At 42.9% G+C, this 24,221-nt stretch overlaps 1 protein-coding gene across 1 annotated transcript in view; it reads left to right on the forward strand.

Annotated features, from left to right (window-relative positions):
• The window catches only part of carmil2 (capping protein regulator and myosin 1 linker 2), a gene marked incomplete at both ends in the record, with an annotated part of 56,590 nt that extends 38,835 nt beyond the window's left edge, over positions 1-17,755 (forward strand). The window contains 10 exons of the mRNA XM_079163572.1: positions 5,872-5,975; positions 8,204-9,119; positions 9,745-9,849; positions 10,510-10,546; positions 10,855-10,923; positions 11,763-12,025; positions 14,222-14,357; positions 14,623-14,712; positions 17,033-17,143; positions 17,223-17,755. Of these exons, the coding sequence (XP_079019698.1) occupies positions 5,872-5,975; positions 8,204-9,119; positions 9,745-9,849; positions 10,510-10,546; positions 10,855-10,923; positions 11,763-12,025; positions 14,222-14,357; positions 14,623-14,712; positions 17,033-17,143; positions 17,223-17,755 (2,364 nt within the window). The remainder of the gene's footprint in view (positions 1-5,871; positions 5,976-8,203; positions 9,120-9,744; positions 9,850-10,509; positions 10,547-10,854; positions 10,924-11,762; positions 12,026-14,221; positions 14,358-14,622; positions 14,713-17,032; positions 17,144-17,222) is intronic.
• Between the last annotated feature and the right edge of the window lie 6,466 nt (positions 17,756-24,221).

Here is a 24,221-nt window from a genome sequence, read left to right on the forward strand (position 1 = left end):
TCTCTCTTGATTTATTCCCTCAGTAAACATTGTAAACATGAGTTTATGGTCTCAATCTCTAGTTTCAAGTCTTCTTCAATACAGCATGATGTTCATTTAGTAAATGATGGTCCATTTAGAGTCAAACAGACCATAAAGCAGGGGATGCTTTAGGGCGGGGCTACTGTGTTGCAAAAAACAACAACATGGCGTCGTCCGTAATCCAAGATGGCGACGCCGAAATCGCAGAACTCAAGGCTTCAAAACAGCAGTCCACAAACCAATGGGTGATGTCACGATGACTACGTCCGCTTCTTATATACAGACTGTGGTTGGGACACACATACTACTCGTCGTTTGACACAAAATATGTATTTCAACAAGGCAGTAGTGGTTTGCAGGCCAATAACTAACAAGCTGGTAAAAACCTTTCCTCAAAAGCTGAAACAACATCAGTCTAACCATGCAACAATTTAAATTGCTTTCATTATATTTCACCCTAAGCTGGAAGGGGACAAAATGTCCTGTTCTCTGATAAAAACGGAGCTTGTTTCATTCACACACCAAAATACAGTCCTACACCCAAAGAGGAGTTATGTTCAAGGTTTTGATGCACAGAACACTACCGATATTGGGAAACAGGCAACTCAGCATAATGAACTGACGCTGTTAGCAAAAAGGGATTTTTGCAACAGACTTTTCTTTCGGCCTGTACCATAGCAGAACCCTTTGTGTTGCTGAAAGCTACTCTTTACAAAGGTTCTCTATAGCATCATGCTCGAATGGTTCTACATAAAACATGTAGGTTGCCATAAAGCACACTGTTGCACAATGACACAATTTCAAGAACTTACTTCTTGAATTTTTACAAAACAGACTTCATTGAGTCATTACTGTTTTATTGTAAATAGAGGCTAATTCTGAACAATAATCCAACTACCCCCAAAATGTACAGTGGGGCTGGACAATATGACTTTTTTTTTACCAAATACCAAAATGATCTATTACTACTGTGATGGACTGAAAATAGACCGTGGCCATCTCCCTGCATTGTACCCATAAACACTTAGAGGTACTGTGTCACCCTAAAAAAATGACTGGCTAATCTGTCAGAGATATGGACACCAGTCACATAACAAGGGGGTCACGTCGTTTTAAGATAACAGTGATTATTTTATTAGTATTGCAAAAGAATGGGCCGGTAGGCTAAGAGTACTCAGAAAGAGGAAAGAGGCAGGCAGGTAACAGATGGCAAGACCACCAGGCAACATAGGGAGATCTGGCAAACGCTCCCACGGTACTGTATCTATTCAGGAACGATAAGCCCACGAGCAGGAGCCACAAGGAAGGTTCCACATCAGGGGAATCTATTGGACGCTTTTGATACAACCAAGTGTGGAGAACAACATAAACCACACACAAGAGGAGAGAGAACCTCTGAGGGGATGAGGGGGTGGCAGGAAATGGTGCTGATGTTGCCAACATGTGAATATCATATCACACGCTTATCCACTCTATAGTCCTGAATCAGGACCTCCAGTATTTGGAGCAAGCGTTGCAACTCATTCTCACTCCCAACTTGTCAAATACCGACGCTTGGTCAGTGACCCTACGCTTCAAACTATAGCGAGCTACAGGTTCCCCTCTAGCGTCGGTTTTGGACATGTCAGGGACGCTGTTTCAGTTTACGATCGTTACATTTCCACTTGCGACATACATACAGTCTCTTTTCAAAGTAAACTTCCAACGTAACTTAACTGTTGTATTTGTATATCCTTTCCAGTCTTCCGACCACTCAAAGTACTACCATCAGGACTATCACATTCACACCACATTCATAGGCCGATGGCACAGCCTTGTCTTGCCCAAGGACACATTGAAATGGACTGAAGGAGCCGGGGATCAAACCGCTGAAGTTCCGCTGATTGGAAGGGCTGCAAAACAAATCTCTGTGCTTAGGTTTAGGAAGATATCGTTGCTTTGGTTAAAATAATAGTTTTTTTACCTACCTTAACTATGCTTGTTGTGTAACTGGTGTTAATTAAGTAAAGAAGTTAAGTTACAAAACTAGGGTAAAACCTCAATGTTGACTTAATTTCACAGGGGACACAAACAGCGGTGTCCTGGGTGAAAGTCCTGAGTTTGTTTAACCCTTAAGAATAAAATAGGAGTATAACTGAACTGTACAAATGAAAATGGCGATTGTTGTTTGTTGTTATGTTGACAGCACACGTCTTTGGAGCCGTATAGTGTTGTCGCAGCTAGCTGGGGAGACGGATGACTGGCTAGTTAGCTAGGTAGAGCAGCAACGCTTCGTAACGTTAGAACTCCACTTCTCGTTCTAGTTGTTACTGCAAAACCTCACCTCAGTGAGTCCGGGACTTGCCATAAGTCTGTTTAGTTAATACAGGAGCTAACCTGCATCAACGGTCCCAAACAGCAACGGTACATGTACAAATGGCCGCCGCTCTGACCATCCTGCTACATTGATCTGAATGGTAATGTCCATTCTACTTCTATTTTATTTCTATGGTTTAACCGGTCCAACCTGACATCCCATCCGCCCTAAGTGGACTTTCCGCTCTTTATACCACGCCAAGTGTGGCTGTAGTTAACTTTTCTCTTCTCTTTTGTTGAATCCATTTCACATCATAACAGTCTCAGGCAACTTTAGAATAAACAATCTCTACACATCTCAACATCTTGCTTGTTCAGACTGGAGTGTTTGGTCTAAAGAGTCATGTTTGGTCTCATAGTGGCGTTTCACTTTGGCGCTTTTATTAATGGCCACGGTATCTGAACACATGAGCAGGAAAAATGAACAAATAAGAGTCCGTCCATTCTTTGTTAAAGCTCTGTTTTCGTGGTCCACTTTTCTCTTTTTAGAGCACGCCATGTGAAATTGCTTCTCCGACTCACTTCATTCACCCACTGTTCTCTCTCTCTCCGTCTCTCCCGTCTGTGTGTAAATCTCACTCGACTCACGATGCATTTTAGAATAGACGTATTCGATTGGCTGAGTGCTAAAGGCTTCCTCGTGCAACAAGGTTCGGTATTTGACGAGTTGAGAGAGAGAACCGGTTGATTAAATCATGAAAAATAATGTCAGTTGGTGACAATCAATTTTTCTAACAAGTTGGTCAATTGTGACAACCTCTTCTTCCACTGTTTTCCTGTAGCACTGATGTCTCCAGCTCATCTGCTGCCTGGTCAAGCTTTCCTTCAGGCCTGGGCTGTGTGCAGTGTGCTGCTGCCCTGGCTTCACTGTCAGTGCACCCATGGGAGGAATTGTGTTTTCTCCCCTGCTGTTCAGTCAGCATGCTGGCTGGCTGAGCAGAAAGCAGCTTAATGCTTCACCATTTGTTGATACGGTGAAAACTGTGCAAACATTTGACAGGATGTCAAACGTCCCTGGGCACAGTTTATATTGAACATATCAGTTGTGGTCTTCTATGTGCAGTAGCTGTAGATGTCACTTTATGTATCAGCCTATTGTACGTATGGTGTGTGGGTGTGCAGGTTGGTGTGTGGAGAAAGCTCTGTTGCCCCATGGTAACAAGTGTGTGTGTGTGTGTGTGTGTGTGTGTGTGTGTGTGTGTGTGTGTGTGTGTGTGTGTGTGTGTGTGTGTGTGTGTGTGTGTGTGTGTGTGTGTGTGTGTGTGTGTGTGTGTGTGTGTGACAGAGTCTGTATGCCAATATTCGTGTGCCGTGTTGGCATGTAGCACATAGAGACAGGTGGCTGTAAAGGAGGTGGCAGAGAATAAAAGAGAGAAATGTTGCTCTCATTGGATGATAGAGAGAGATGGAAAAGAGCTTGAAGATGGAGTCGAGTAGTGTGTGAAAGTCAAGACCCATTGTTACGACTTAGTCTTTTGATGAAAAAGTAAACTATTTAACCATTTGGTTTTTGTTAGTTTTACTTTTTAGCCATGTTGAACTTTTTTTAATCTTAAGCATTCTGAGGCTATAGTTTTTATTCATATTTTGGGCCTTTTTATGCATTTATTAGACTGACAGTAGAGAGATGATGGGTATTGAGGGGAGAGAGATGGGAATGACATTAGTTGCAAAAAAATCATGCGATTAATCGCAATTAAAAATGTGAATCGTTGCCCAGCACTAGTTTAAATGTAATCTTGTAAAATGTAGTTATTGGCAAGAAACCTGACATGGATCATAAAGGATTAATAATACAGATTTGAAAACAGTATGCAAACGGGAATAAAGGAGTCTATGTTGAAGTACGTGGGATTTATGGTTTCGTTTTTTACCGTGGTGTGAAATTGGATAAAGAGAATACACCTTAATGTCAGTGTGCTGGTCTCTTTTTTCAGCGGTTTTGTTGCTGCTTGTTTTCTATTTGTGGGATTGGTGATGAATTTAGTCCATAAATCTGTTGCTAGCACGCTAACATGGTAAGATATAAAGTTACTGTAAAACAAGATGCAAGAACAGTTCATGTTATTAGATCATATGTCCATTTGTACATCACATTTAAATTTCTATCTTGTGTTTGTCCTGAAAATGTGTCAATAATTTCATATTTGTAGCATTTACTTTGACCAGATAACCAAAGTAGAGCTCAACTATTTTCATTATTGCTTTCTTATTCTTATCTCCGCCAGGAGAATCATGCGATCACATGCATGTGTGTGTTGTTGTGTCCATGAGTGACTGTTCACATCTGTGTGTGTCCATGGCTGGTGATAACACAGCTGAGTGCATCGCTGACCCCCAGCCGCTACTCTGTGCCCAGAGACACAGTGGGGAGGAACTGGCCTCTGTGTCTGGCGAACAGCAAACTGAACTTCCAGTACACAAACAGCTGAGTTCATTGCCTCCTCTCAGCCACCACTCTGTGAAACACAGTGGGGCAAACAGTGTGCTCACTTGTAGCATCTTGGATGGTGCGTCTAGCTAACAGCTTCCGTCTGATAGAACTACCTGCACACACCCTGTTGACACGGTGGGAGAAAAGGTTTGCTCACTTTTATTGTTTGGACGGTGTGTCTTACTAACAGCTCATGGAACTACCAGTACACATGCTGTTGAGTACCTCACGGTGGCTGCTCTCCATCCAGAGACACAATGGGGGTAAATAGTTTGCTCACTATTACGTTTTGTACGCTGTGTTTGGATAACAGCTAACAGTTAGGAACAGTTAGAACTACCAGCACGCACACTGCTGGTACATCGCCACCGAGCTGCTGCGCGAGCAGACGGCTTGCTGACTTTAGTTTTGTTTTTGTCAAGATTGTACGAGATGTCTTTTACGACGCCTTCCAGCCCTTTGGTGTCTGGACAGCAGGGTGTGTTCATTCAATCACACATTACAGCAGTGGTTGTTGCAGACACACCCAGTGGAGATCTGCACTTTACTGATTGCACATTTCTAGTTTGCAACTGTACTGATGATGACAATACAAATAAGCTGCATGAGGTCATGATTTAGGTTAGAATATATATATATATGTATATATATATATGTATATATATATATATATATATATATATATATATATATATATATATATATATGCACTGTTTCACTACATTTTATTAAATTAAACTGACTTATTCTAAAATGTTATCCAGTTTCATTAAAAGTAGAATTTTAAGCTACATAACAGGTTTGCTCCTCGTCGACTTTATAGAAACAATCAGTTTGTTGATGAAAAATCAAAGAACAGCAGCTCACACAAATTCTCACAAAATTCAATTTGTTTTTGATGATAAAACATGTTTGTAGAGTTGTAAAAAGGCTTCTGAATAATGTCGGCTGTTGTTTCTCTCTCTCACACACACACACACACACACACACACACAAACACACAAACACACTACTGCAAGGTCTTCAGACTGAGTGTTATTTTGTTGTGTTCTTTGTTGTAGGAGCCGGTTACAAAGGTGGAGAATGAGGCCAGTGAAGGGATGGGCCGAGTGGATGAAGGAGTAGAGGAGTTCTTCACCAAGAAAATCATCCCTGACTATGCACTGTGAGTTGAGCACATGCGCACACACACTTAAGACAGCAGAATGAAGTCTACGAATTGATATCAGTTGTCTTGGGGACGGGCAAGATATATCTCATCATTATTCATTTATTGTGTGTTTCTGTGATAGCATTTCACCCCATTATGTTACGTTTTCAAGCATATTGAAAAGAGAAAATCAACAAACATAATAATCAATAAACATCAAAATCACCATCGTTAACATGCAAATTGAGCAAATTTGCAACAGCTGTGACCACGTACGCACATGCATCCATGCAGTCATGCATTCACACGCACACAACCTCACGGACACTCGACCTCCACGCCAAACTTCAGCCCTCTGCTTTAATATGCGGACAACTAACCGCTCACGGTCGCTGGTTGTCATAGTAACAAAAGACTCTTTCGAGTGGTTTTCAGTGAGCATCAGAGTAAGCGATGGAAAGATTTGAATTTATTCTTGAACCATTAAAATAATGACCACTCACTGTAACAGGTGAGCATATAACTTCTACTCTTATGAATTGTATTTTTTCACATCAAGAAGGCAAAACCTCTCCGGAAAACTGCCGAAATAAACATGTATTGTCTGTAATAAACGTGTGTGTGATTTCCTTGCAGCTGTATGTGTAGAATGCATGCTGAATGTGTTTGTAGTGTGTGTCCCTTCAGTGTATCTCCATATAAACACACATGCCCTGCCTGAGTTTCCTGTTTCACTTCATGAACACAGAGCGGGTACGATGGTTGTATTTCTGAAGATATTAAGTTTCATAATCACTTTCATTAGTAAGTCTGACACTTCTTCTGTGACTCCATCCACTTGATGTCATTTTGACTCAACAGCAGTGGCTAGAAATACTCAGCTCGCTGTGTGACAAAATAATCTCAACCAGAATGGTCCCTCACTATCTTCATCAGTGGTTCAAGCATCATCACATAACCCATTACATAAGTTGTATAGAGATGGTACCCGTCTCTCATGTTCATTAATGCAGGTTTAACTGATCCTAACATAGTTCATAAATCAAATACAAGGCAGTATGACAACTTCAACTCCAACTATACTCAATGTATGTGTAGAGGGGAGTGTCAGACATCAGTAGTATGAACAGAACCGTGTCCGCTGACTGCCCTGCTGTCGGCGTCCATTTAAACCTTTTCATCTTCACCCTTCGTCGACACATCCACGAAGCAAAAGCAGCAGCTGCTGTCCACGATCCAAGTTACAACGGAGTTCACAGCCCAAATCATAATCCTGTAGTTCCACCTGTACTGTAATTGGAATAAAACAAGATTTGAAGCCTAAAAACTGTTCCATGCCCGACCAGTGTAGGCAGCATGTCTGTTCTTCATGGATAGATTTATATAACTGCATACTTATGGTCTTTATGCCAAAATTGGGGATATTTTGACCTAACAGTGATGCTGGTTGGACGAAAAGTCAGGAGGTAACCAAAATAATTAGGAGACAATGAATAGACCAGACAGAGACAGATAGGAGTTCATCACACCAAGATGCAACGCTCAAATGAGATTCATGGAAAAATGTGCTCTCTCTCTTTCACTCTCTCTCTTTCTCTCTCTCTTTATATATATATTGTCATATATATATTGTCATATATATATATATATATATATATATATATTCCCCCCTCCCTCTCACACACTCCGTAGCTTTCTCACAGACACAGCTAACTAGCTAACTAGCCCTACCACATCTACCGGCATCAAAACAGGAAGGAAGTGGTAGAGCCTGCCCCTTGCTTTTTTTTGATTGGCTGCTTGGGCCAAGTGTCACATTAACAGGTGGTCCAACTCCTCAAATGGCACTAAGAAGTTGAGAATATTTTAACTTTTATTGGGCATCTAAAAATGCTAGAAAAATGTGACTCAACAGAGAAGCGCAGAAGACCTCAGTTTTACTGCTGACGCGTGATCAGCCCCTTAGACGGACCACATATCATGGTAATCTGGCTGGTAGTCCTCTAGATATCGTGCTCTGGACCAAAGTGTTGACAGACTAACCAACTGACCAACATCTCCAGGCCTCGCCTCTGCTGAAGCAGGAAGTAGCGCTCACTGAGAGATGTGTTTGCACTGTGGGCTGTTTGCATGACCCTTGTTGTGTACCTGAACTGAGCATGTGTCTTGAGTCCTGTAGCAGTAGTCGTAGTACTGAGTGTCTCTTCTTGTCTGTTGCTCTTTCTGCTGTCTCCCTGCTGCAGAAAAGGCCGGTGGGAGGAGTCAATCCCTGCCCAAGCCACTCCCTCAGAGTCAAGCTCCACCCCCCCAGCCTCAACCCCCTTTTCCTCTTCGTCTGACAATATCACCCCCTCCACCACCACCACCACCACCACTGTCACCTCTCCCTCCCTCCCATCTATTGACACATCCCTCACATCCACTGATGTTTCACCCCTCTCTACATCCTCCACTCCCCCCGCCCCCTCTTCTGTCCCCACCACCACCACCACACTTCCCACCAAAAACATCAAGAAAAAGTTTGGCGACTTCTTTGCCTTCAAGAGGTCTCGAGCCGGCCGAGCCGCCAAGGCAGGAGGGGGAGAGGGAGGAGGAGGAGGAGAGGGTGTGAAGGTCAAAAGGACCTCCATTGCAGACCTCATTCGACCCCTCCGCGAGGCCAAAGAAAGGGAGAGAGAGAGGGAGAGGGACAAGGAGAGAGAGAAGGGGAGAGGGTCAAGGTCAGTGGAGGATGCTAACGTTTCTAATGATGCCGCCACCACAGAAGGAACCGTCGCCACCGGCCACCATCTTGCAGGCGATGCCAGGGGAACGATGGCGCCTGCCAAGACATTAACCACGACGACGCCTTCCAGTGAGACCACTTCCTCTTACCCCACCGTCGCCACGAGCCCTGACCCCACCACAGACACGCTTTCCCACCTAGAAGAAGAGGCAGTTCCTGTCTCGCCAGGTCGCACCCCCAGTCCCGTGGTCACCTCCCCTCTAACGGAGCAGGAGAGGAGCAGTGTGCAGATGAAGGAGATGAAGTTGGGAGGGACTCCGTACGGAGAGAGGAGACTGAAGGTGACCAAGAGGTCCCTAAGAGAGGGCAAGAGCCAGAGTCTCATACTGCTGACGGGATTAGAGCCTGAGGACAAGGATGACACACACAGTAAGGTCAGTCTGACGATACACTGAACGCACACACAGTCAGGTCATGTAATCAGAGAAGGCCGCTTGATCTGCGCACCTGTACCAAAGATCTGAGCCGGTAGCAGGGGGAGCACCAAGCCGGGCATGGAGGCTGTGGTTGATAAGCACACAGCGTCAGCTAGCTAGCTAGCTAGCATGTATAGTCTATCTATGCACTCTGTCGATCCACCGACAGGCGAAAAGTTGAGCCAATGACGCGCCCTCCTTTGCATAATGAGGCAGAAATGCATAAAGAAATCTAAAAGAAATGTATGAAGAAAAGAATGCAGAAAAAAAGAAATACAGAAAAAACTCAATTTTGTGAAAGTCTTTTAATGTGAAAAATATGCAGGAAGTGTTTCAGCTTCACAGCAGAACATATTTTTTTACTAATTCTACATCAACACACTGTGGTTCTGGGTTTCCATGATTTTGGTTCACATGTATCCTATTGTGGCTGGCAAATGATAGTTTTAAATGTTCAGAGTATGTGTAACACAACTATATCATGAACAACACAACACAACAACAGTGTTGTCCTTACACTACATCATGTGTGTGTGTTGAAATTCACATTAACCATTTTAAATGTCCCTGTATCGTCCTCCAGAAACATGCGTCTGAGAGCACATCTAGTTTTGAACAGAGGCTTCAGGTGATGCTGCACAGAATGGGCGTGGCCAAATCTCCACCAGCCGACACCAAGGCGTGCCAGGTATGATGTGTGTGTGTGTACATGTAGTCTGGGGAGGTCCCTTGATGTGTGTCTAAAATGTAGCAAATGTAGTGATGAAAAATAACACACTGAAATAACTAACACAAGTTAGTTTAGTTAGCTCTAGTGTCCACCAGGGGGCGACTCCTCTGGTTGTATAGAAGTCTATGAGAAAGTGACTCTACTTCTCTCTTGATTTATTACCTCAGTAAACATTGTAAACATTTAGTAAATGATGGTCCATTTAGAGTCAAACAGACCATAAAGCAGGGGATGCTTTAGGGCGGGGCTACACGGTGATTGACAGTATAATCTGAGTAAACTGATGGTCTGTTTTCAACCTGTTTCTACATTATAGTGATGTCTCTATGTTCCCAGATCTCAGTCATTAGCTTAGTGGGTACAGTGGTGTTATAACTGATAGGGAGCATGGACAAAACAACCAACACAAGACGGGATTTATCCTTAATCTATTCTGTGGTAAATACTTATTGTTATTACTTTATGTTCAGTGTGTACACTAAAAATATAATTTCCCCATAAAGCAGTCTATATAATGTCATCATTTCTCTGCATTCTTTAAAGAAGAAGGAGAAGTTGCAGCCATTACAAAGGGCACCAGCAGGTTGTTGATCAAACGTTTCATAATGTCTGTTGTAGAATAAAGACGAGGAGCTGAGAAAGGCCAACTCTGAAGGTGAGTGCTTTTTATTTTTTACAATCTTCAATAATTAACACTGCAAATTTGAGTTCAAAAGTATGGGAAATAAATTCAAGTTTCACTTGCACCAGCTGTTGCCGTAATGCTAAACCTAATGTGAACTAAATGAAACATCTATGTAATATTATACGCTTCATGAAATATTTGTTATGCTCATCATGTTTAATACTATTAACACTGTTGCAGCTGCACCTTCAGGTGAGCGTCCGCTGATGGAATACTGCAGTAGACCTCTCACAGCTGAGGGACTTCATTAAATGTACACCCACTGTCTCTGTCCTCAGGTGCTATCCTGGACAAACCTGTCCCTCCTCCCACGTACACGAAGCCCAGAACCATGTCCACATCATCAGGTACCAATGTGATCTATCGCCATACTGTATGTGGACAATACTCCCAATAGCTGAACAGGTGTTGTTAGTGTATCAAACCTGATCTCCCTTCTTCCTCTGAGCTATAGAGCTCCATAAGTTCCTTCATTACCATGAGCACACACACACTACAGGGACCAGCTGTTTTAGGAAATGACAGCTCTTTTCAAGACACAAGGCAAAAACATTGTTCTTCAGGTACTGGTCATTTTACATATTTTGTGATATTTTGCTTCTATATTTTTTGATTTATGGAGTGATAAAAATAATTTCCCTTTATAAAAACCTTTGACTCTAATATGACGACAAAATGAGACCTCTAAAGTTTACATCGATGTTCTGGCTCATATTTAATCATATAATGCTTAATTTGCATAACATTACATTTCTAAGACCTTGATATACAAAAAGAATTGTCTTAATGTAAATAATCAACTGGGGAAGTTTCATCTATTAGTTCATCTCGTCTCCCTTAAATATGCAACAACATGAGGCTTTTCAAAGCTGTGGAACCGATGGAACTGTTGGAGCTGAGAGCCACAGACAGAGTAGGGGAGTCACAGCGATGACACACGCACTCACACGTTTCATGAGATTTGATGACACGATCAAATATATTTTAAGTTTTCCTTTCAGGCTTAGGAGGTTTAGGGATTCTACTGGCAATAACTCACCCATATCAAACCGTGTTGATGGTTTCCATAAGAGCTGTATGAGTAGAGCATACATTAAAAAGAACAACTCCATGCTCTGTAATGTGTTTTAACGTGTTGCACTGACAGTATTATAAAGCTGTTTCATGGTTTGACCCCCATTTCCAGCAGACCCCAGGCATCCTATGAGAGCGCTGGACCCTCTCCGACCGGACCCCCCCCTTCACCCCAAGCCCGTCCTCCACGAGCGCCCCGTCGGGCCCCTGCCGCCCAAACCTGCCGTCGCCGCCAAGCCTCCGCTCCCCACCCCGGCTTCCCCTGCAGGAGCGGGAGCTCGTCCCTCCTCTGCTCCTCCTGCCGGCGGCTCAGCGGGGAGAGTCCAGCTCAGAGCGCCCCCTCATGACGGGAGGCCAGCGGAGAGCACAGCTCAGGTAACCCAGCAGTCTGTCAGGGGACAGCATTCACACCTCATTTACTTCTGTAATATCATCCACAAACAACACCAGCAAAAGGTTTATGAATATGTGAGGGAGTCAACGAGGATACTTCCATTTTTTTTTATCTTTACTTGATTGATACATTCATTCATATATTTAAAATGTACAGTTAAAAAGGTTAAAGATTAAGAATACGGAATCATTTCATTTGTTTATAATGTGAATGGCGTATTATGTACGGTGACTAATACTGGCCACAAGATGGCAGCAACGTTTACAGTTTCTAGTAATTACCAGCACTCAGAAACAGATTGTTATTGAAAGCACTACCTCATAGTCTTTGTATGAAGCAGGTCTAAGACAACACAGCTATCTTCATTAGACACATCATGATGGTTTCCAGTTTCCAGTCAACCAGGTGCTGGTTACTGGGAGATATCAAGTGATAACATAAGTATTACCTCATTGTAATTAAGTTTGATACACACACATGGGGTGATTGGGAAAACATGAGGTAGGATAGATATGTCAGGACATATAGAGGACATAAATGAAAACCTTACTGCAGCTATAACAAAGGAAACGCACCAGAGAAGAGAGAGATCAGGTGGTACCACGGTGGAATATAGAATATTCTCAAGCAATTACATATAGAAACATTTGTTAGAGAATGTATTAGATTATACAAAAGCTTAAGAGCATTTTCTTTTTATGACATCATTGGCAACAGTCACTATGTTACGTGCATGACTTTAACCGTCACGTCTGTTTGGGCAGAAAGTAGCCTGGAAATGTCAAATGAATACACGGGACCAATGGTCTTTTAGTGAAAATACAGATTCATGACAGACTCCTTATGATACTCAATACTGTTCAAACAGTAAATACAGCAGTGGCAGGCCGTCAGGGCCAGCAAGGCCTTCTCTGCTGGCCTAAACAGAATCACAAAGTTACAGCTATTTTATAATTTAATAATTTTTGTTAAATACACTACATGTATTATAATTTATAAAAATATGTTTCCCATTATCTTATTTTCTCATTGCACAGCTACTGTCTTCCTCAGTTGCTCTGCTTCCAGTGCAGCTTGTTTTAAGTAGAGCTTTTATCCAATCAGATTTCACCTCTGTGTCTCTAGGTAGAAGAGAGGCCCGAGGCCTGCAGACTCACCAGTGAATCCATGTGCAGTTTAAGTGAATGGGGACGATATTGTTGATTGTCAGTGTTCAACCAATCAGATCTTTAGTTTGACATGTTGGGCGTATTCTTTGACGTGTCAGAGCTGCTTGCTGGCCTATAAGCACGTCAGCATTAACACACAGCTCAGTGTTCAGGAGCAGCTCTGCAGTGAGGTGCAGCGTGTGCTGTGATTGGTCAGTTGGCGAGCACGTGACTATTGTGAAAAAAACGTACAGCAGAGGCTTAGTCAGAGTAGTAAGAGTTCAAATTAAAAGATATGGAAGAAATTATGACTTTTTATATCTGAATGGCCCTCGAGTGTGTAGCAGAATGCATGCTGCTGTTCCTCCCAGAACACTTGCGGGGCCCCAGCTGTTTTTTTTGTTCTGGTTCAGAGGTCACATAGACCGCTGTCTCCTAGTGAGAGCAGAAAACATTATGTTTCCTACAATTTAAGCTTCTGCCTTTTCCAAATGCACTAGTATTATTCAAACGTATTGTTCGGTTTGTAAGCCTCGTACCGAACGGTTTAATACGAATATGTATATTTTTACACCCCTAGAAACGAATAATAACCCTAGCTGTGGCGCCATCATGTGGTTATAAGGTGGAATTTCAGCAGTGAAGGCCCAGGTATAAAATGCATGGCCTGCCACTGAAATACAGTCAATACAGTGGTTTATGTTTTCAGTTTTTTCTCTTGTAGTTGTTCCTGTGAGGAGCTGCTAACCCACTTTCACAACAATTTCATGAGTTGTTTGTCCTGAAAGTCGATGTGAAATAAAAGTAGAAGGTAGAATAGATATTAGAAACCCCTCTCTCAAAATAATACATGTCTACTCCAACCTCCAAAAGCACCATAAGTTGATTCGCTCATGGAGGAAGGATTTATTTATTGGTTGCAGGATTGTTGGATTAGCGTTCTGTACATACAGGCTCATATCAGTCCTGACGTAGCAGTCATGTTGCTGTGTCACGGTCCACTGAGCTCCCTCTGATCTTCATCCCCAGAATGGGAGCCAGGAGCGTCCCCAGGGCGCCGCCTCGGCTCCATCCTCCAGGACAGAGCTGCTTCCTCCAGCCTCGTCTCCATGGAGATGTCCCGGCACACAGGATCGCTCAGAGCGAGCACAATCGGTGACCGACGGTACGTCTCATTAAAACCAAATAATCCATCAGAAGGTTTGGGCTGACATGTACTACTAGAGGAACATCAGGTGTGGTTCAGAGCAGGAGTAGAGGAGGCTCACGGTGGTCTGGATCCTCCATATGATAACACTCAAGCATTTAACATCTCAGGGTCTTTATCACCTTTAGTAAGTTCAAGTTGGTAAGTTCAACGTTTAAAAGCCACTTTAATAGCTGAAGAAAAGTTGATTTAACACCTTGAATATGTGTGTGTGTACCTCCAGAGAGTCTACCTAAGCCACGCCCACACATGAAGCCCCTCCCACAGCGCAGAGCCGTGTCCGTCCATGAGGACGCTCTGACCATGACACAAGGTGAGGCTTTGTCTTATTATTGATCAAAGACATAAAAACTCACTTAATACTGGTAACAATGAATAGAAACATAACTGGAAGGGAAGGAATATAAAAACAATGTAAGATCTCTCCGATGCTTGGATATGTGCCGGAGTATTTGCACACGGCACAACAGCTTAAATAGTGTTTAGGTGGCGTTATAATTAGTGCTGGGCAACAACTAACATTTTTAATCGCATTGTTATGCGCAAAGTTCAATAATGAATTCAAAAGTAGTGTATCGCGCACTTTTATTTTAAAAGTACTGCTATATGAACAAAAGTGCAATAACATTTGGTTTAAACACTTTAAACACATCAGGTTCTTGTTAACAGCAGTATTCTCTTTACACAGCAGCAGTTATAACACAGTTATAATGATTCTGATAATAGATATTCAGCGTGTTCACAACTTTATCTTCATGTGTGTAAGAGATGTAATTTAAATATAAACCTTGAAAACTGCAAACCTCATCATGTCATGTTTATGTTTGTTAAATTATCAGTAGCAATAACTAAATGATATGATTATTATACATATTACAAACTAAACACTTTAAAAACTCAAAACAAATAATTTAAATGAATGTTGTTGGTCAGACACTATGCACATTACCGTAATATGTGTGTTATTTGTTATAAATGTATGTTGGTACATAGAGGGTGATAAGAAGCTGTACATGGAGGGACTTAGGACCCAGGGGAATGTAGGTGAAGCATGGAACCTGTAGTCTGTACCGTGGCAGTAACGTGCAGCATGAGGAAGTTATGCTAATAAAGAGTTGAGTTAAGAGCAGTTTGTGCTCTCGTGCTTATATGTTTATTTAAAAACATGACAATATGTATTTTGATATCATCACGATCCTGTAACGAGACAATCGGGGGGGGGGGGGGGGGGGGGGGGGGCAGCAGGAAAAAACACAGACGCAAAAAAATCGCTGCCCGGTTCTTGTGTTAAAAATGTCTGCTTAATAATAAATTTCAAAAACTGTGTTAACGCACGCTAAAATAGTTGTCGGCGTTAATGAATGAATGCGTTGACGTGATAATAACGCGGTAACTTGCCCAGCACTAGTTATAATAATAGCTAACAATCTGCCACACGCCTCCAGTTTATGATCAAGTGGATTCATCATTAAGAACTCCTGGTGAGAGCAGGTTTAGCAGGTTTAGATGGTTCAGAGTGTTCGTTGCATCTGAAGTCCACTTCTCTTTTTGTTTGTGACCTGATGTGGGTCACAAACAATACATACTAAAACAAGGGTCACAACCTTTCTGGCTTGTGACCCTTTACAGCAGGGGTCCCCAAACTTTTTCCTGTGAGGGCCACATCACTGAACATATCGTTTGACCTAGGGCCCGATTATGGGAGGGGGGGGGCTACGCGCAGGTTAGGGACTGTTGCATCGTGCGCGCGGATCGGGGCGGAACACCACAGAGAGCTGGGGAATTGAAAACGCGGCGTGTAAATAAATTAAGCACAAGTACTCGTCCTTCAAGCTCCCGTCTCTCATCTCTCGGCTCTTCTACTTCTTCTACTCTTCTACTTCTACAGGGTGCGCGCATGACAGCTCTCATCTCGTTCGCCCCCTGGTGGTCGGCTGATTCAGGAAGCGTTTGATTTGATATGTAGCAGAGCACGTATTTTAAACGTTAATATCGCAGACGATCATGCTCATTTAATCGTGGCAGCCAAAATCGTGATCGCAATTAAAATTCGATTAATTGTGCAGACTGAAAAAAAATCATAATGCGTCTCTGGTATTGTTCAGGGGGCCGGACCAAATGTGGAGGCGGGCCGCATCCGGCCCGCGGGCCATAGTTTGGCGACCACTGCTTTACAGTCAAGCAGGGTCTACTTGTGACCCATCGTCATCGGTTTCATATGCCTGTGAGTTATGACCAAAGAGGGAACTTTGTTCTACACAATAAAGATACAATTATTCAGCTGTTAACAAGAGAAAAAGCTGAAATATCTAAATGTAATTTAGTGTTCTGTTTCCTATCCTGTTAAACAACAACCCCTCAGGTTTATCCTGCAGCCCTTTGGGGGGCACCGACCCCCATGTTGGGAACCAGTGAACCAAAAGACACGTGTCACAAGTGTCCTGGCTGTATCCAAAAAGACCTACAGAGCTGTCTCTGCCAACACTTAAAAGCTGTGAAAGGATGGAATTAAAGTTTACCACGGCGTCTCCACCCATCAGCTGATGACGCTCGTCATGGAGAATCTGAAACAAACTGACACATTTTGTTAATTTATACATACTCTCCTCTATATTTGTCTAAATCTCTCTCAGAGCTGAAGGCAGTGTTACAGAGATCCCCCATCCGTTTCCGTGGCAACAGAGGAGACCTGCCCACCTGCACCGAAGATCCATCTAGTGGGGAGGAAGCAAAAAAGAGCTCAGGTGAGAGAGGTGTTTATAATGCTTGATCTTTTTCTTATTCTTTGATTCATTGTTTTTCTTTGGTTCTTCATCCATCCAGCCGGTGACACGGGGAAACAGACAGCTGAGGACAGGAAGGAAGCTGTCCAGAGGGAGGAGCTGAAGGCAGAGCGAGGAAGGACCAAGCACCCTCCTCCAGGAGAAGAGGAGACCCCGGGCTCAGGGCGTCCCTCCTCTGCAGAAACTTCAGCACCCCGACTCTTCAGTCCAACCGCAGCTCCGTCCATCCTGGAGAGGCCTCCGGCACTAACCCCAAGCCTGGAGAAGAAGCCTCCTGTTCCCCCCACGTGGGAGAAGAAGAGCCCCAGCGCGGCCCCGCCGTTGCCCCGAACTCTAGAAAAACTGCCGGTATCGCCACCACCCCGAGAAAAGAGCCTGAGCACAATCCCATCCGGATCGCCGGAAAAACCCAGAGTGAGCCCTCTGTTCCACAAGAAGCAGAGCCCCAGCACAGCTCCGGGCACAGCGGATGTGAGAAACAGCACTCAGGAGGGAGAAGAGGCGGTCTCTAAACAGCACACAATGAAAGCAGAGCCAGCAGACCAAAGAACTGATTCCCCTCTGTCTGAATAACACACACACTGACTGACACCAGGAGGCCTGGGAGAGAGAGGAGCCAGGGCTCTGTGACATCACTGAGATCAGGAAGTGAACAGCTGTAAAACTGCTGCTGTGTCCCATGCCAGGGGGGTTCATTTTGAAAGCTAAAGGTGATGTAGTGCACACGGTTGGTGCATTTTGTTGTTGCTAGCTTACAGCTAACGTCTGCTCTACTGGGTGAATAAACACGTACTGCAACGTGCCCAGAACAATGAAAATTGAATCGATTGATTCTGAAAATACATGTTTTTTCATTGATCAGGAGTGTCCAACCGCAGCAGAAGGCATGTATTATTCGTACTAATCCGACCGCTGGGTTCTAATTGCAGTCTGTGCTTATTTACCCCAAACAACAAAGCTAACACACGTTAGCTGCGGGGGTAGCATCACACCGTGTGTTGACAGCTCATCTTCTGTCTATATTGTCATCGTGTCACGTTGATGAACTGGCGCCATGTAAGGGGACGTTCACATGTTGAGTTTTTTTGTGCCGCCAAATTAATTTTTGTCAATGTAGATGCCCAAAAAGCGAGAGCGACGCTGTCGCATTACACAAGCGCTACCAAGCACCTGTTTTTCAGGGCGCGATGGCTGCGCCCTGAGATTCAATTTTGATTTGCTCTGCAGTGCACCGTACGTCATGTGACAGGGAATGACCAATCAGAGCTTTTCTTTCTTCCAGAAATAACAGTCTATGGGAAATTAATAAAAGAGAAGTTCATCATTTTAGCAGGTGGCAACCTACGGTTCTTCAGAGTGAAGTCAAAGCTTCATGTGTTAGAGCTGCATTCTCTCTAGTGTCCACCAGGGGGCGACTCCTCTGGTTGTATAGAAGTCTATGAGAAAATGACTCTAATTCTCTCTTGATTTATTACCTCAGTAAACATTGTAAACATGAGTTTATGGTCTCAATCTCTAGTTTCAAGTCTTCTTCAATACAGCATGATGTTCATTTAGTACACGATGGCCCATTTAGAGTCAAATATGCTTTAGGGCGGGCTTACTGTGATTGACAGGTCTCTACCAGAGACGTATACGGCGTCTTTACGTCACTCCTCCGCATTCCAAAAAAGACAACATGGCGATGGCCGTAATCCAAGATGGCGACGGTGAAATCACCAAACTCGAGACTTCAAAACATCAGTCCACAAACCAATAGGTGAAGTCACGATGACTACGTCCACTTCTCATATACACACATTTTAGTTCAGAACTATTTGGAGCTTTACTATCCACCCAAAGGAATATGCTGGAAATCCATATCTTTGTTTTGACTCGGTTTAGTTCAGTCAGTGAGGTTTGCTCCGGCGGTTCCACGCGGTTATGAAGCAACATGTGAATGGCCCCTAAAAGCTGCAAGACAAGCAGTGATTTTTTAGCTCATGTTTAAACATGTTTAAACACTCAGCAGAGTCCTTTTCAAGGAGACGGCGTCTGAAACGGGACACAGCTAGCTTCAGCTAAGTGAGGTTGTGAAGTCTTTGCTGTACGCTCTCCACTGAGGGGATGGCTCATCATGTGTAGTTCATCATCATGTCAAAGACACTTTACTGTATATCACCTGCTTTTCTACATGTTGTCATTATGATTCGATGGGGGGTTTCACGACCCACCGTGTTCTTTAGGATTCTAAGATTCTGTAACTTTTCACTTTGCTTCTTGAATTATTTTTTCTCCAGAAGATGAGCAGGTTCCAGGAAAAAGGCAGACATATTTCATTGTGACTTAGATTTCAGTGATTGATCTACATTTAGACACAAATCTATTTTGCGCCCATTCATTTTTAAATTGGGGATTTCTGGAAACATTTTTAGAATTGTTATGACTTCAAATTTTGACTGCATGATGTTTTAAATCCCTCTTTTTTTAATCATTGGCTGTTTGCGAAAAAGTTGTTTTGCCCCTCACCAATCACTGTCCGTCCACTCAACATGGTTCATTCCAGACGGAAGCTGTTAGCGTTAGCCATCAACCGCTAGTTTGTAGTCTGTCAATCAAAGTCAACAGAAGTGAACTGCTCACTGTTACTACTGAGGTCCTGCTGTTCGTCCTGCTAGCATAAAGATGGAAACTATCTCCACATGAGATGAGATGTCCACTATGCCGCGCACACATTGTGTATGAGTGAGCTTTAGATAAAGGAGCTCATTGTTTATCCTCCGTTAAGAAGAAAATGGAGGAAACAACATAACACTTTGAATACCATTTCCTGGTGAACTCCAGGTCTCTCAGAACCAACAGGTAGAACAGTTCAGTAGCTGTGTTATCGTCCTCTCTTGTCACCATATTAGGCGCAGTTAGATGATTTTTACAACTGAAGTTGAAGACAGTTGTTTGTTTCAGCGGAGGAAACATCCAATCACAGAACAGCAAAAGACCTTCCAATCACTCCGAAACATTCTAAATGTTGGTGGAAACTAGGAGGTTTGGAACCAAGCAAATACTGATCTACATCCAGCTTAAGGTTTTCATAGAAGTTTCTAACAATGCCTCCCAGTTTTCTTACAAATTCTGCTCTTGCTACAGAGAGGTGAGGTTGCTCCCAGCATCTTGATAAAAAATATATATAATTAAAGAAGTACGCTCAACTTTCTGGTTATTTTCTCATGATTTATATACATTGAATACATTGTATACATTGAAAATGATGTCAAATCCATTTCCTTAACACAATTTTTAGTCCCATCATGTCATCCATGTGGGGAAAATATGTCTTGCCTTGTTAAGATGTCTTCACATTGACCTTTTTAGAATCTCACATGGGACACTAGAGCTCTGCATGTTTCTGTTGACTCACATCAGTGTGTGACATTCAAGTCAATTCAGGTTCAATCCGTCCGTTACACAACCGCACATGTAATCACCACGTCCATCATATCACAGGAGAACCAGAGGATTGAATAGAATCCCAGGATCTGTTCAGATATCATGTGAGGTCTATCAGACTCTCAGGGTGGCTGTGGAGAACGGTGTGTGTTTTCTAAGAGCAGACCTCAGGTCAGCGACCTGAGCCTCCGGCTCATCCTGGGGGAGAGTTTATTTTCTACCCTCATGTTTATCTTTGCCTTGCACGCACAGAATATGTACAAAACTACATAAAGCAAACAAAAACAAAGTTATGAACAGAGTGTACATCCTTACCTATACTTGTTAATAATGATTAAAATGATGAGTTGTGTCATAATTGTGTATACTCTCTTGTTTTGTTTGATGTCTTCCGAGACAATAAGACTGATAACACAGAGCCTGCATCAGTGAACTGTGTACGTGAGGTTGGAACGTTATTTAACATTGTTCCAGTGTTTTTGGATCTCGACCCAAACTAGAGACTAAAAGTCAGGATATCTGCCAAAGCTGCTTTGATGTTGACCTTTTTTAAAAGTTCCATCTTTATAGAAATGCAATACAAAATGTCTGGCCTGACATGTTATTGGACCTCGGTGACATGTTATGCAAAATATACATTTTCATGGCTTTTCAACATGAATGTCTGGAGACCCCTAAAGTTTCCTCCTGCTCCATCGATCAGAATACATGTGTCAGAAGGAGCTGGTCGGGGTCATGGCGAGTTCCTCGCTATCGCTGACCTGGTGACACGAGAAACGCCTTCATGTACTCTCATCATCTGAAGCCCTGTAGACCCAGTGCACAACAACTGGAGAACCCTTTCTCAACACGGGTCAGTACACAGCAGGATTGTCTTCAAAACTGAAACTCAAGGTCTACCGGTTGTCCTTGGGTCGGGACATTAAACTTGGATGCTATAAGTTTTGCCGTTTTTATGTTCTTTGCTGTTTATTTTGCAGGCTAGCCTGGTGAAGTTAGTTGTAGCATGTTGTGCGGCTAATGTGGCTAGCTTCGACTGTGACACCCACAGGCTGGAGCATTGCGCGAGTACGTCACTGCTAGTTGCAGTTCAAATGTGCCAGATCCATAATATCCATAATAAATACCCTCATACATGTATTTTAGACTAAGAGTACTTTCCTGAATAAATAGAACATACTATAATTACATATTTATTTTTCAGAATGTGACCTTTGTGTTTATGAAGCTCTGCTCACGTGAATCATTTCATTTGTTTTCATGGATTTGTCTCATGAGGAAAATACCACGACTACTTCTTAACACTACTGTTCATAAAACAGCTTGAAGAGCTCTGTAGAAAATGCCACCCAATATCAATTGTTCTTTATTTGCTCTCTCAATCATACAAATCCTTTTGATTAGGAGACGAAACAGAAGCAGTAGACTGAGATGTGCTGCAGTAGATGAAGTATACATCTATTGTAAATGATTAACTGTTGTATATATACGACAGTTAATCAACTTAGTGCGATACTGTGATTACTCATCAACTCTCCTGAGACGTGTGCCCCAGTTCAGTTTCTTCACAGCAGTGGAACGTTTCCTCAGTGGAAAGGTTTTACCTGACATCCTGGGATTTAGGGATTTACCTTCCACATCTGTGTAATATCATGATTCCCAGGGCGTCAAATACAACATTTAGTTACAGCCCTCAGCGTCTGATATCTTCAGTGTCTGCATGAGACGTACTGGACTGTAAGTTGAGCCGACATGAAATGTGACGGCTCCCCGATAGATGAACCCACTTCATTTTCAAGAGGTTTGTGAGGTTTCTTCTAGTTCTTCTGGGCAAATACCTGATAATCTAGAGCACAGATTCGACTTTCGCATTTACATTTGCTGAGCACAGACATGCCCCCCAGGGCATCCACCACTTTATTGGCCCCATTAGCTTTCATATTGACACCCACTACAGGTTCAATCCTAACTTGATGTTGTTTTGGGAAGCAGATAGTGTGTACTGTAGTACATGGCTGTATATTCACTCACATTAAAAGTGTTAGTCACAGTTTCCTCCACACAATGATTTATTCTTCACTATGCTCCATTTCTCTCATACAGACAGGGATCATCAAAGTTCTACTTTACTTTACGTGTGTTGTGTCAAAGAGCAGCCAGGAGGCTCCCTGCTGAGGAGCAGGACTGTTGAATCCAGGCCTGGGACAGTCTACAGATAGATATACACTCTGCATTACTGCATCAGGCTGTCCTTGGACTTTAACTACACTCAGGCCTAGTCCACATACACAGGTCTTTTTTTAAACAGGGTTTTTCCTCGTTAGGTAAAGAAAAAGAATCTCTGTCCAGATGAAAACGCTGAAACACAATTGAAGCTCAGTCAAGGCCAGTGTGTAGGGTGGGACACACACACACGACGCTGACGCTGGGGTCTAGGTGGTGGGAGTGTTGGAGAACATAGAAGTGAGCTCCATAGCGCATACTGGTACCTCTGTTCCTCAATATGTTGGAAGAGTAACTGTATATTTACATGTACGTTATATGTCATATGTTCTCCCGGGCCTCTCCTGACCTCAGACACACCGAGGGAGCAGCTGAGGCCAGCCTTTGTTTGGCGACTCATTTGGCAGGCTCCCATTCTTTTCTTTTATAAATATGTTTAAAAGCATGATTTTAAGAGTGAAATTGTAGAAACATGATGTATTCTTTGTATGTCCTAGCATGACATCAAAGGTGTGTGAGATAATGGTTAAACATGTGTTCTCGGCTAGATTGATGTTTGGTGAGGGACTAACACTTGGAGGGATTGCTTCAGCTCATCAACCAAGAAGAAAGGTGTGCTTCAGCAGAGCGGAGATGTTTTATAGGCTTCTTATAAATCTAGATTCCAGTCAGCTGCATGTCTTCAGCTAGGAGGGGACGGTAGTCTGGAAAGGTCTTATTTACTCTGACATTGCATGTTTTATCAAATGTTTGTGTAAAGGTTCCTTTTTGTATATTAATGTGTTATAGTTTCTTTTTAGTTTTAAACATACTAGATTTAGTGTGCCTTTAACAAATCCAGTGATGGGCCACGTTCTGTATATTGTCTTGTGGGGCTTCGTGCTGAAGGGGGGCCGAGTGGTACAGTTGGCATCTTGCATGTGTATCTTATTGTGTGGTTTGAGTCACCTTAGCGTGCTGTGAGTACGTACATTTCATTTGATTTTGGTTCATGTGCAATAGTTTATTCATAATTTGCCTACATATTTTGTGACAAATTCCTCTTTTTACTCATAACTCTACAGTGACCTCGCTGATGGTGCCGTTTAGCCCCACGTTGTTTATTCTCTTCATTTGTTTTGATTTATCTAATTTTACAATTTATTCCATCCCTCCTTTATTATGATCTGCATTTAGGCCTTTTATTGAAACCCACTTGTTGAGTGGTTTACATGGACATAACCATCCAACAATAAGTGCAATTGAGCCATGCTGGGAACATGAATAAAGGCCAACAAAGAGCTTTGGTTGGGCTGTGAAGAAGAAGCTAGTGAATGAAGTTTACTGGATGGAGTTATTCTACAGCCAGCTGTTCCTCCTTGGTTACTGCCACAGCCTGAAATAGATCTTG

This window comes from Pholis gunnellus, assembly GCF_910591455.1.
Source record: "Pholis gunnellus genome assembly, chromosome: 7".
In the NCBI taxonomy this organism is placed as follows: Eukaryota; Metazoa; Chordata; class Actinopteri; order Perciformes; family Pholidae; genus Pholis; species Pholis gunnellus.